Genomic DNA, 11,687 nt, shown 5'->3' with positions numbered 1-11,687 from the left:
GATTAAATCCCATCTAACTGAAAGTATAAACCAACCACTTACATCTACTTTGGTAGTACATATCTGGACATTTAACAAAATATGCTATTACAATATGATACCACATGGCTGATCAAAATAAGTAACACATGTCTTAAGAACAAAGTTACAAAGTGCCCTTGAGTAATGCACTTAGATATAAACCATCAAAATAGTCATGGTGCCAAATTTTATTCAAAAATAACACATTGTCAGACCTAAATGACAGCTTTTGATAAAAATATGAAACATATTTACAAGTTCAAGACAAGTGACAATAACAAGGTCACACTGAAAGAGACTATGCTTTCTACTGTATATCAAGCTGTAAAGAGAGAAAAAAAGAGATACAAATAACACTTAATGTACACTGCATACTGATATGATTTCTTTTGTTTAATCCAAAATTGTACCTAATCAAAAAAAAAAAAAAAAAAAGAACAAGTATGATCACATTATGAGACTATGATTCGTATAACAACATGAGTCATAAGGCACTTTCCATGGCAATCTTTTCCAGATGACAGAAGTGTGGATATAACACTGACAGTTGAAAAATGCAGTCTATGGTAAGAATCCACCTTCTTTCATGTTAAGGTTCAGTGAATGCTCCTTTGATTGCTTAGTACTATAGTATTCTCTTTAAATGAGCCAATAAAACACAAAACAGCCAAACATCACCCAATGGCTCGCCCAGTTTAGCTCCGACCACTTTTGAATGGTGTGACTGGCCATGTAACCCTATGTGGAAACAAAACATGTGATAAAACAATTCCTACTAATTTAATTTCATATATTTTTATCAGTAGCTGAATAAAACTGTATGTACTTTTAAATTGCATATGCATATGAAAATGCTCACCTCCTCAGCATGCATGCTGTCCATTTCAGAGTCAAAAAGTGATCCCAGATATGTCAGATGGAATATAGACAATGCACTAAAGAACAGGTTAACACCATACACCCACACCATCTACAATAGAAAAAAAAGAAATAGACATATCAATATAAAAATATAACTCGATAAGAAATGTCAGTGGAAATCTGTGAACTAGAGATCACATAATGCATAAGCCAAAAAATAAACAAACTGTTTTTATCATGAATTCAGCTGATCCTGCAGTGCGGGACAGATCACCTTCTTATTTTGGTGATGGCAGTCATTTGGACAGCGCTTTGACAGTATGCAGGCACTGAAAATAGCCGCCAGCCGCTTTCTCAGAACTGAAAGAGGAAACAAAGACAGAATTTGAGTTCTGTTGGTTAGACCAATGATGTGACATCTATTATAAATGTTATTATTTCCTTCCTACAGAAATTTGTGCAACGATGATTGTATGCATATGTATCCATATATTTTCAGTTTTTTACTTAAATCTAAAGAATTAATTAAAAAAGCTTTTTTAATTTTATTGATGGCAAGCATGCATGAATAAACTGAAATGGTTGTTTACCGTGTTCAACATAAGTGATGAATCCCAAAGACAACAGCACGGCCCCGAGATGAAAGCTGAGACCCTGGCAAACAACGCATAATTAATTAATAAAAGAAAATATACTATCCTCATCACTATCAAGTTTGGGTTCAGTAAGACTTTTCTAAATAAATTAAAACTTTTATTCAGCAAGGATGCATTCAATTGATCAAAAGTAAATACATTAATACTGTTAAGTTCTGTTCAGTTGAATTTTCTATTTCTATTCTATTTTCTATTGTCTGTATTAAGCAGTTGTTTTCAACAATGATAATAAAAATTGACGTTTTTGAGAACCAGATCAGCATATTTGAATGATTATGTGACACTGAAGACTGGAGTCATGGCTGCTGAAAATTCAGCTTTACCATCACAGGAATAAATTAATTTCATATTTTAAATATAGAAAATATATATATTTCACAATATTATTTCTACTGTATTTGTGATCAAATAAATGAAGCCTTGGTGAACATAAGACTTCTTTCAAAAAAACAAAACAAAAAACCCTCAAAATTTTGAATGGTAAATAAATGTAGAATGAATTTCCCACATTAACCACCAGAGGTCGCCACCCAGTTACAATACCTTGAATTATGCATCCCTGTCACTAATATTTGTCTTAGTTCAGTGGTAGACGGATAGATTTTTGACCTTTGGCTAATTTCTGTCCGAATTAGTACCAAACTGAGTTTACCCCTACATCCACATGTTCTTTCTTTAAACATACCCTCCTCAGACATGTCAGTGAACCCAAACATATTCACATTATGTTTCTGACTGGCTAAAACAACAACAACAACAACAACAACAACAACAGCACAGGAATAGTTTGATGCCGAAAAAGACTTCTAGCAGTTATTCCTATATTCTTATATTCCTAAAGGTCAAACTGGTAATATAGCATGAATGATTTTATCTAAGCTAGAGACTGAGTTGCAGTACAACCTAACCAATGCACAACTACAATAGCTTAATAACAAGGCTTATAAAAAATGTCAAGGCTTAAGCTGCCAGGGTAGGTATTGAATTATCTATCTACACCAGATGTAGACAGCAGTTTAAATCTGGGTCATGGTGTTCTGAGATAAGAAACCATCTCTACCCAAGCTGTCATGCCACAGGGAAACTGTTTTCTGAATCAGGTGTTTTTTCACCCTTACACAAACCCAAATCTGTTTTAACAGATGGAACCTGATTCTGTGCCAACAAACCTTGGTAAAATGATAATAACCAGAGAGCTGGAAATAATACTTACATGTAACAATGCACTGGCAGTGTAGGTCACCAAGATGGCAGGAAAAGTGCCAAGTTTGAGTGCACTTTTAAAGACGTCTTTGTGTTCAAATGTACAGGGAATATTTATATGAATGCACAACATTAATATGCATAAATATTGTATCACAAACCTGAATAAATATACATACATGCGTTAAGCCACTTAGACATGGGCAGATTCCAAGAGGTAACAACTTCCACCATAGACCTCGGCAATTCCACATTCATAGGTTTAGCTACTGCAATATCCCTTTGAATGAGAAAATGTCACATTAGGTCTCAACAATGCTGTTATCTAACAACAAAAGATAAATAAAGAGGGAAAATGTATGAGCATGCACCATTTGATGTGGTCTTTGTGCTCAGAGAATCCAGCTCCAGCCATCACAGTGGTTGTTTCACTCAAGTAGCTGACAAAATAATTACTGAAGTGGAAGGACACCGCATTTTCATAAGCGTGAAGCCATCTGAGGACAAAAGGCCAATACAAACAATATTAAACAGAAAAATGATATAAACATTCAAGCTAGTCTTTTCAATTCCTCTGGATATGGGAACCCAATGGGGAAGGAAGCGCAGCTCACCTACGAGGAAGTCCATCACCGTAGATGGGAATGAAGTAAGGAAAGAGATAAGGAGCAATACAGTTGGAAATAACCAGGCAGATCTGACTCCTCAGAAAGCTTAGAGCAATCTTTCCAAACCAGCCAACGCTCTGCAGGAGATAGCAGGATAGTTACTCTCTGCTGATGGAAACATGCTCAGACTAAATCAAAATTATCTTCTCTTCAAAGAAAACAATTATTTTTTCCCATTTAACATTTAGCATGAAGAACACATTCAATTTATTTTAATGTCAATATCTGCATATAAAGACACTTTCTGAAAACTGCATTGAAATAATAAAGATTAGGTGCTATATGAATACACTGGCTTGGGTAGACTGTGTGTGTGTTTGGACTTCAAATACACATAGAAAGTTTGGGGTCAGTGAGTTTTTGAGAGTCTCTTATGCTCACCAAGACTGCATTTATTTGGAAAAGAATACATATGACTGAAATTATTAAAATAAAATATTAAAATGTAAAATAAATGTTTTCTATTTTAATATATTTTGATTTTTTTTTCATCATTGGTGAAAACAGCTGTGCTGCTTAATATTTTTGTTGAAACGGTGGCATTAGTTTAAAAAAAAATAAAAAGAACAGAATTTATTTGAAGTTAATTTCTGTTATCTAAATATATCTTTGAACAATTTAAAGAATTCTTGCTGAATTAAAGCAATAATAATAATTTAAAAAAAAGTACTGACCCCAAATGTTTAAACATGTGTATATAAAATCTGTATACATATAAATAAAATGTTCACATAATATATACAGAAAGAGCTTGCAGAAGTAAAATAATAATAAAAAAAAAATAATAATTTATAGTAACTGCAAAAATTAAGAGAATGAAACTAGTATACTAGTATTTACCATTTTGCACCCATTAATTGCATCCGTGTAGCTGGCGAAACTGATCCATGGCCCAAAGATAATGGTTCCCGGAAAGCAGAGGTATCCCATGAACTCCAGCGGTGAGAGAAAATTGGACACAGCGCCTCGATCGAGGTCAAAGGCCAGAGAGATGGCCTTCATGGCCACCACCATCTGAGACCCTGGACACAAACGAAATGATCCGTACGGGACATGCAACACCATAATGAGTGTCATTTGATAAATTATGTGACATGAAAAAGAAAACTTCTATAAAACATTCAAATTAATAATAATTCAGTGAAGACACACCTCTTATCTTATGCCAGGTCACTGGGTCTATCATGTGTAGCTCCCTATAATAAAAATGATCAAAACATGTGACCACTTGTGACTGTGTCTGTATTTGTATGTGATGAGTATTGAAGCAGTTTTCTGTGTTCAATAGACCCTATCTATAAAATGCATTTGTCTGGAAGTGGATGACAGACCCCATCAGCATGTAAATGAGGATGACGACAGAAAGGAAGACTCCTCGCCTGCTGGAGTTTATGCTGAGGAGCAGGATGAGGTAGCAAAGCAGGCACAGGATAATCACCCACATCATGTGCAGCTCAAAGAACGTGTACAACACGTACAGGCCGCCCGCCAGCGAGCTCAGATGCTTCACATGACATGAGACACCTGTCAAAAAGAGAGACTTGGCACATGAAGACTCAACAGATGGACCCATTCAGCAACATGAGTTGGATATAATAAGATGAAGTGTGAAGATTTCACTACAATGCACATGACAAAAAGCATTGATGTTAGCCATGAGAGAACCAACTGGGCCATGTTCCCATCCTTTGGGGAAAGACTGTGTCAGTTGAACAGATGTTTGTGGGCTGGTGCTGTGCATGATGGACTCACCTAGTCTACAGATGACCCGACACAGCAGGCAGACGAGCAGAAGCTGCCAGACCTGCTCTAAACCCTGCTGGGCAGTGGGCAGCACACAGCCCTCCGCTAGAGCCTGCAAGAACTCCACACGCCCGAAGGAGTCCATCGTAATGTCCCACACAGACAGGGTCTAGAGAGGAAAAACAGAGTATTATTTCATTGTATGATTATTGGATAAACAATAAGCATAGCCCTGGGCTATGGCCAGTTAATGGAAATGTCACTGGAGCTAATCTGCCAGTGCTGCATTATCACAAAATCTTGTTGAACTGTTGAACTTTAAAACGTGTTTTTATGCCTTGTAAAGAATACATAAGGTTGAAAATGTCCTTGCATAACCTTTGCATTCAGTTTAAGTTTATTTGATATGTGTAATTGCTGAGACAGAGAGGGAGAGATAGCCAGTCAGGTGTTCATATATACTGCGTATCATTCTGGAAAGACCTTTTCAAGATCGAATGAATCCTGCATGAAAACCGGGCCAGTCTGTGTTCATATAACTGTGCTTTCACTCCAGAACAGAGGTTATATAATGCTGCTGTATGAGCATGAGACGAGCTGTACCTGTTCTACATCACTGACTATCTGAACTATGATTTAAGAACAGTTCCTTTCTACAAGTTTGATTATAAAGGAAATTAGGAATGGTGTTTTATTACAGTCCTTGCCTCATATACACGTAGTGTAGCCATTGCATCGTGCAAAACAAAACTAATATTCATCAAGATTCATGAACTTGAGAGCGAGTTGACATGAAACCCAACTAGATTGCTAGATCACGAAGGAAGAGCTCACTGCTGCTGCACTTCCAAGCAATTCTTACCGATCTCCAGGAGCACACAAGCAGTATCCTGCGCTACAACCGCACACCCGGAAGTAGGTTGAGACTTTTTCCAGTGGAAGGTATCCTTTCCATTCCGTTAGCACGACCATAAACATCTGTAAGACTCATCAGTGGTGAAACGCAACCGCTGTGATGTTAATGAACATCCCGGAGTTCAACCAAACTTGACTCCAGCGTGCTGCGTCTCTGTTCACTTCCTCCGCAGAGCCGATAGAGTTGCTGGAGTGCTTGTGGTTTATTATGGGAATGCACTGATAATACATTCAATAGCCTACCTTTTCTGTTTTCCTTTCGATTTATTTATGATCAAACCCATTCAGAAGTCATTTGCAGTTCTTGTTCCATCTGCGCTTCTACTCTTATCTTTGCTTTCCTCAGCGAATTAAAAGAACTATTGAAATGCCCAAGGATTGAGATTTAATTTATTATTATCTAGTGAAATAGGATTGTTCGGGGTTTTTGCCTATTGGAGAAAGTCAGTTATGTACTGTACAATGGCGCGGGAAGGGGGGTGCTGCGGGGGCTGCAGCCCCCCCCGTCATAGCACCAGCCCCCCCCTGGTGGGGGGCTGTGGACTAACCTAATATTGTACTTAAAAACGTGAAAAAATAAAAATATATTCATCAGCAACACACCTGAACGCAAGGCCAAGCTTGGTGCACTTTAAATCGAGGTAAGAAATGGTTTTAAATCCCTTATACTGCCGCCGAGCATTTTAGCATTATTTATTTCTGTATGTTGCCTATTCACCGTAGTCCTGTGGCTGAAGAGGCCTAGGCTAGCATAAGGCAGCACATCACTAAATAATAGTGAATAATTATTTAGTGAATATATATGACATATATACTTAATTGTTTTTTTTTTTTTCAGAAATGACCATCTCCGTTCTCAGTGGCATTTTCTCCCTGAAGCCAAGGGGAGCCATCTCTTGCGACAATCACTATTATTGTAATTTAAAAAAAATTATTTGACTTGTGACATGGCCTCTCATTTCTATGGAGAAAATGAAATAAATGTAGAATTTGTCATGCTTTGTTCCGATCAGAATAATGGGCGTTTACTAGCCGCTCTCAAGCGCACGACCGCATGCATAATTTTGCCACAAAGAAATGATTATGAATTTGTCAAAAATAGCAAGGAGACATTTAATTGTTTATTAATATAATGGTGTTTCCTGTGTCACTGCAAAGACGATGCGGACTCGCCATGAACGCCAGAGAGATTAGGCCTACATATTCAGAGAGTAGCCTATTTCTTTTCGTTTTGAATATTTTCGTTTAAAAGTAGACATTTTTAAGCTTTCTATAATAGATAGCCTATATTTCTCAAAACTGTCTGTGAGGCACAAGCTGAGTTTCTGCGCCCTCCAGTTCATGTGCAATACAAGTGATGTGCTGGTGTCCTGACATTTTATCCTACCCTGTCAGATTTTCCTACCTGGGTTTACTGCGCACGCACACATCAATATCGCGTCCTTTGTCTCATGCTAAACAACGATATTTAATGTATCTGCATTACTGTAAGGGTAGTTTTAGGGTTGGGATAGGGATATACTTTAATAAAAACGCAATCTAATTGGTAGAAAATAATATTTATTGTTGGTTTCCTGTAGCTAGCTACAACCGCGAATATAACACATAATTACTGTATTTGCAGTACTGTAAGGGTATGATTAGGGTTGTGGTATATTTATATATAATATAATATATAATATATTTGCTTGTTTATTAAATACAGGCAATGGGTTGATAAAATATTGATCAAAATTAAGATACAATTTATACAAAACGAAAATCTTTTAAACAGAGTCTTTCTACAAAACAAAACTCAATAAAGTGGTCAAAATCATGTCTTACCCACTCCATGTCTCATAGGCTATTGCGCATGATTTATCATATCTTTCTCATGCTGCATGCTCACTTTCATAATAAACATTGATTAAATAAATTAAAAAAATTACATTAGCCTATAATATTTAAACAAATATGAAACCAAATATGTTTTCTTTAATGGCTACAACACATAGCCTAAACAGTACAGAGATTTTTTTATTATTATTATTATATATATATATATATATTTTATTAAACATCAAAGTACATCAAGTACAATTTTTGTGTATAAAACAGTAACAATCATGCCAGAGGAGAAGACTAGTAGAGAAATTTCATGTCGTCAGTCACAACATAATGACGTCACATATTTTCCAACCCAGCCCTCAGCCCCCCCCGCAGGAAACAGCTTCCAGCGCGCCTGGTACTGTATGTCAGGGAGGCTGGGGCTTGCTGTCAATACAGGCCTCAATATAGGCCTAAGGTTTGGAGTCAAAATTCCCACTATATATTTTCCCTCCTTTTCTTTAGCAGTGGTTCAATGCTACAGTACATTTTTTGTGGTTCAGTCATGTCAATTTAATACTACCTATATATATATATATATATATATATATATATATATATATATATATATATACTTATTATTATATTTTTATATTCATATTTTACTGCTGCAGCCACAAAAGTTTTTTGTTGTTGTTGTCAAATTTGACCTTCAAGAACACACCCGATCCTAAGGTAGTTGAAACAAAAAGGTGTAGGTGGGGTCCACATAGGTGTCCTACTATTTACACATAAGTATATACATTTTAAATTCCTATTGTTTCAGTAAAATGACATTCGTCAGAACTGGTATTTTTAGTAAGCGATAAGCAGGTGCTTGCAAAGAGAAATCAGTCCAGACCAATGAATAAAATAGTTTAAAATAAAATCCTTTAAATAAATATACTGCAGGCACTAAACAGAATAATATACTTGTTGAGTCATGCACATGTAATGATTTTGAATCTTTTCATCGAGCAATAGCTTTGATAAATCATTAAAGGCATTTTGATGGTTTGAATGTTGTTATAGGCGCAGGGTCTCTTGCTATATAGTTGATTTAGGGCTGCCGTGTAACTCACTGAGCTCTGAGTGAGACACAGGAACACCGTGACACTTGTTTCCATGGTAATTGTTCATATGACACTGGACAAGCTCATGCTAAATTTAGTTCCTATAGGAGACTGCTGTCTCTCATTCCCTGGGAACCTTTTGTTATTCTAAATTGTAAAGAAAGAACGGTCAAATCAAGTGGAGATACATTTCTAATAGCACAAAATGATGGAGCAATTAGACACCAACTATGCCCTACAGCTGAGAAAGTGTAGTTACAGCTGCTGTGCGCTGGATGTCACACTTTTCACTGCTGAAGACTTTGGTCTTCACAATGTCATTAACTAGAGATTCCATTATTTTTAAGTGTAGACATGTTTCCACTCACATTTATGTTTCTTTTTTTTTCTTTTTTTCATTTACTTTATTGCTTGGTATGTTATGTTCTTTATTGTATGTAGGCTAATTGCTCAGTGTTTTGTTAATAGGATTAATTATATCGTGGAATTTTATCTTGTGCCAGGAATCTGTAATCTGTGCATTTATTATTTTGCATAGAAAATTATAAAGAAAAATAAAAAGACACTTTAAATTTGCTGAAAATGTATTGTTATCCTCACACATCAAAAGCAAGCAAAAGATTTATTTAGAATCTTTTTGGACTTTATTTTATTTTTTCTTATATGCTGTGTTTGATCTATGCATATTTCTTCTCCTGAAACAGACGAGACGAAGAGACTCTGTCCAATGACATTCTAATAGTATTTTAACCAAAAGCAATAGTTTGAATTTAAAAACATCTTGATGAATTTATTACAAACAGCTTTTCACTTAAGAGTTTTAATTTGAGTTAATTTTATGAACTGGAGTTGCATGGAATATATGGCACCATTCTGGCTCCATAGGATTACTTGTGGATAATTGGGATGTTTTTATCAGCTGTTTGAACTGAGAGGATCCATGGGTGAGCAAGTGACATAATGCTAAATTTCTCAAAATCTGTTCCGAGGAAGAAACAAACTCATGTACATCATAAAATGGCCCAAGGCGGACAAATTTTCAAGCAACCTTAAATCTGCAACTTTAATTTCACCTTGCCTGGACCAACTCTTTCCTTGCAGTACTGCTGATCTATACACCTGGGGATTTGAGCTAAGGTTCGTTTCCAGCAGCTAAACCCACGTACCCTTCCCCCACTATGACCCATATGAGACAGGTACAGGCCTTGATGAATTAGGCCCTGAATCGCAGCTCTGCAATTGGGAACGCATGTGAGAGCCTTAACATGACGTGAATGACACGCATCAGCTGAGCAGGGTGAAAAATTAATTACAAACCAATGTGTTTGTCAGCCAGTGGGACAAGTTTTCCTCACACAGATGTGAGATGGGAATGTATTGGGCATGCTGGGTAATTAAATTAACTGCACTGTGCCGCCCTTGGAGGGAGGATGTGGCTTAAAGCCCTGGGGTGGCCCACAGAGTTCTGCTTATTGCCTCTCTGCCCTCCAGAGAGACGAGATGTGCCCTTATTTAGGAGCAGTTTGGCTCAATAATAGAGGAGAGGTGGAATTGATCATTTCTGTCTGGGTCGAAAGGTCTCTGTTGATTTTGAGATGTAGCACACAAGTGAACTTACTTGACTCGATAATAATGTGAAACGAGTATACTCGTACAATACTGCAGAAAAGAAACCAATAAGGATGAAATCAGCATAAAAAAATCATATTCCCTCTACAGTATTTTCATTGCAACTTACCTGATAATTGTGTAGAAATAGACAAAGCATCATCCTCAGGGAGACAAAACACTTTACGGATCAATCTGTCCCTAAAGAATATTAGGTTGAGCCACAAACCACAATTACACATTTGGTTCGCCACGTTCATCCTCCCCCATTCTCCTCCATCCTCCCCCAATCCATTCTCCATCTTGTCCATTTCACATACCTCCAGGCTCCTTACATGTATCCCATCCCCCCCCCAAAAGCGATGAGAGGAACAGATGTATTTTATACAATGCAATGTGATTGTGTTGTGCTGATGAAGACAGGTCAGTATCTACAAGCGTCAGGTTTGAGATTGTATCTGAATGTTGAATGAATCTCCAGAATAACAGCCTGTAAACTGTGATGTCTTGGTTGCATGTTGTGACATGTTAAAGATCCTCTTCCTCTCCATCGACTGACCTCTCCCTCAAATATAAATCTTCAGCGGAGCTCTGCCACAGGCTTGAGTTATGCCTGCGCCTGCATCTCTCATGGAGAAATAGTAAGAAATATTAACATGAGCGGCAAAAAATTCTGATGAATTGTAGGCATATCTATCTCTATATAACTTAATTCCAAGGCCAATCAAGATCTTTCAGTTTTAGGATCATTCTGAGCTGTGGGTTTTCTAATTATGTATTCAGTTAAGTCACGTAACAATGAACTGAATGTGAAATCCAATTTATTTAACTTTTTTGCTTTGCTGGCTAAATTTATTGCAACTTAAATTGGTAAACTCTTGCATGTTAACTGGAGTGTGCTTGCATGAGATTTATCCTCAGGCTATTTCCTGGAGAATCTCCTCCCCCTCTGAGTTCGAGAAAGGCTGATTTTTTGATTGCTGTGGAATTTTCTTCACAACAGGGCTCCATATTTTCTCATTGCTGGAAGTGTAATGAATTTACATGAGATTTGAATAAGTTAATGAATTTTCTCAACAACACGTCCCATGGTT

General features: G+C 36.8%; 1 protein-coding gene across 1 annotated transcript; it reads right to left on the bottom strand.

Moving 5' to 3' along the window:
* Positions 1-111: 111 nt before the first annotated feature.
* LOC113102075 (protein-serine O-palmitoleoyltransferase porcupine-like) lies at positions 112-6,218 on the bottom strand. Its single transcript, XM_026265741.1, has 13 exons — positions 6,015-6,218; positions 5,162-5,321; positions 4,741-4,933; positions 4,562-4,605; positions 4,250-4,431; positions 3,356-3,486; positions 3,113-3,238; positions 2,921-3,021; positions 2,752-2,828; positions 1,473-1,536; positions 1,157-1,242; positions 881-991; positions 112-759 (listed from the first exon to the last, which is right to left on the bottom strand). The coding sequence occupies exons 2-13, from the start codon at positions 5,295-5,297 to the stop codon at positions 661-663; spliced, it is 1,350 nt and encodes a 449-aa protein (XP_026121526.1). The 5' UTR covers positions 5,298-5,321; positions 6,015-6,218; the 3' UTR covers positions 112-660.
* Positions 6,219-11,687: the final 5,469 nt, after the last annotated feature.

The sequence above is a fragment of the Carassius auratus genome, unplaced genomic scaffold (genome assembly GCF_003368295.1).
Source record: "Carassius auratus strain Wakin unplaced genomic scaffold, ASM336829v1 scaf_tig00217679, whole genome shotgun sequence".
Lineage (NCBI taxonomy): Eukaryota > Metazoa > Chordata > Actinopteri > Cypriniformes > Cyprinidae > Carassius > Carassius auratus.
The sequence above is the reverse complement of the archived record's forward strand: the minus strand, read 5'-3'. Positions and strand labels throughout refer to the sequence as shown.

Excerpts from the sequence above, each read along its gene's own strand:
- LOC113102075 (XM_026265741.1), bottom strand. The coding sequence starts at position 5,297 with ATGGACTCCTTCGGGCGTGTGGAGTTCTTGCAGGCTCTAGCGGAGGGC. Across the intron at positions 3,022-3,112 it reads CACAAAGACCACATCAAATG|GGATATTGCAGTAGCTAAAC; the intron begins GTGCATGCTCAT and ends TCTCATTCAAAG. Across the intron at positions 760-880 it reads ACAGCATGCATGCTGAGGAG|GGTTACATGGCCAGTCACAC; the intron begins GTGAGCATTTTC and ends GTTTCCACATAG.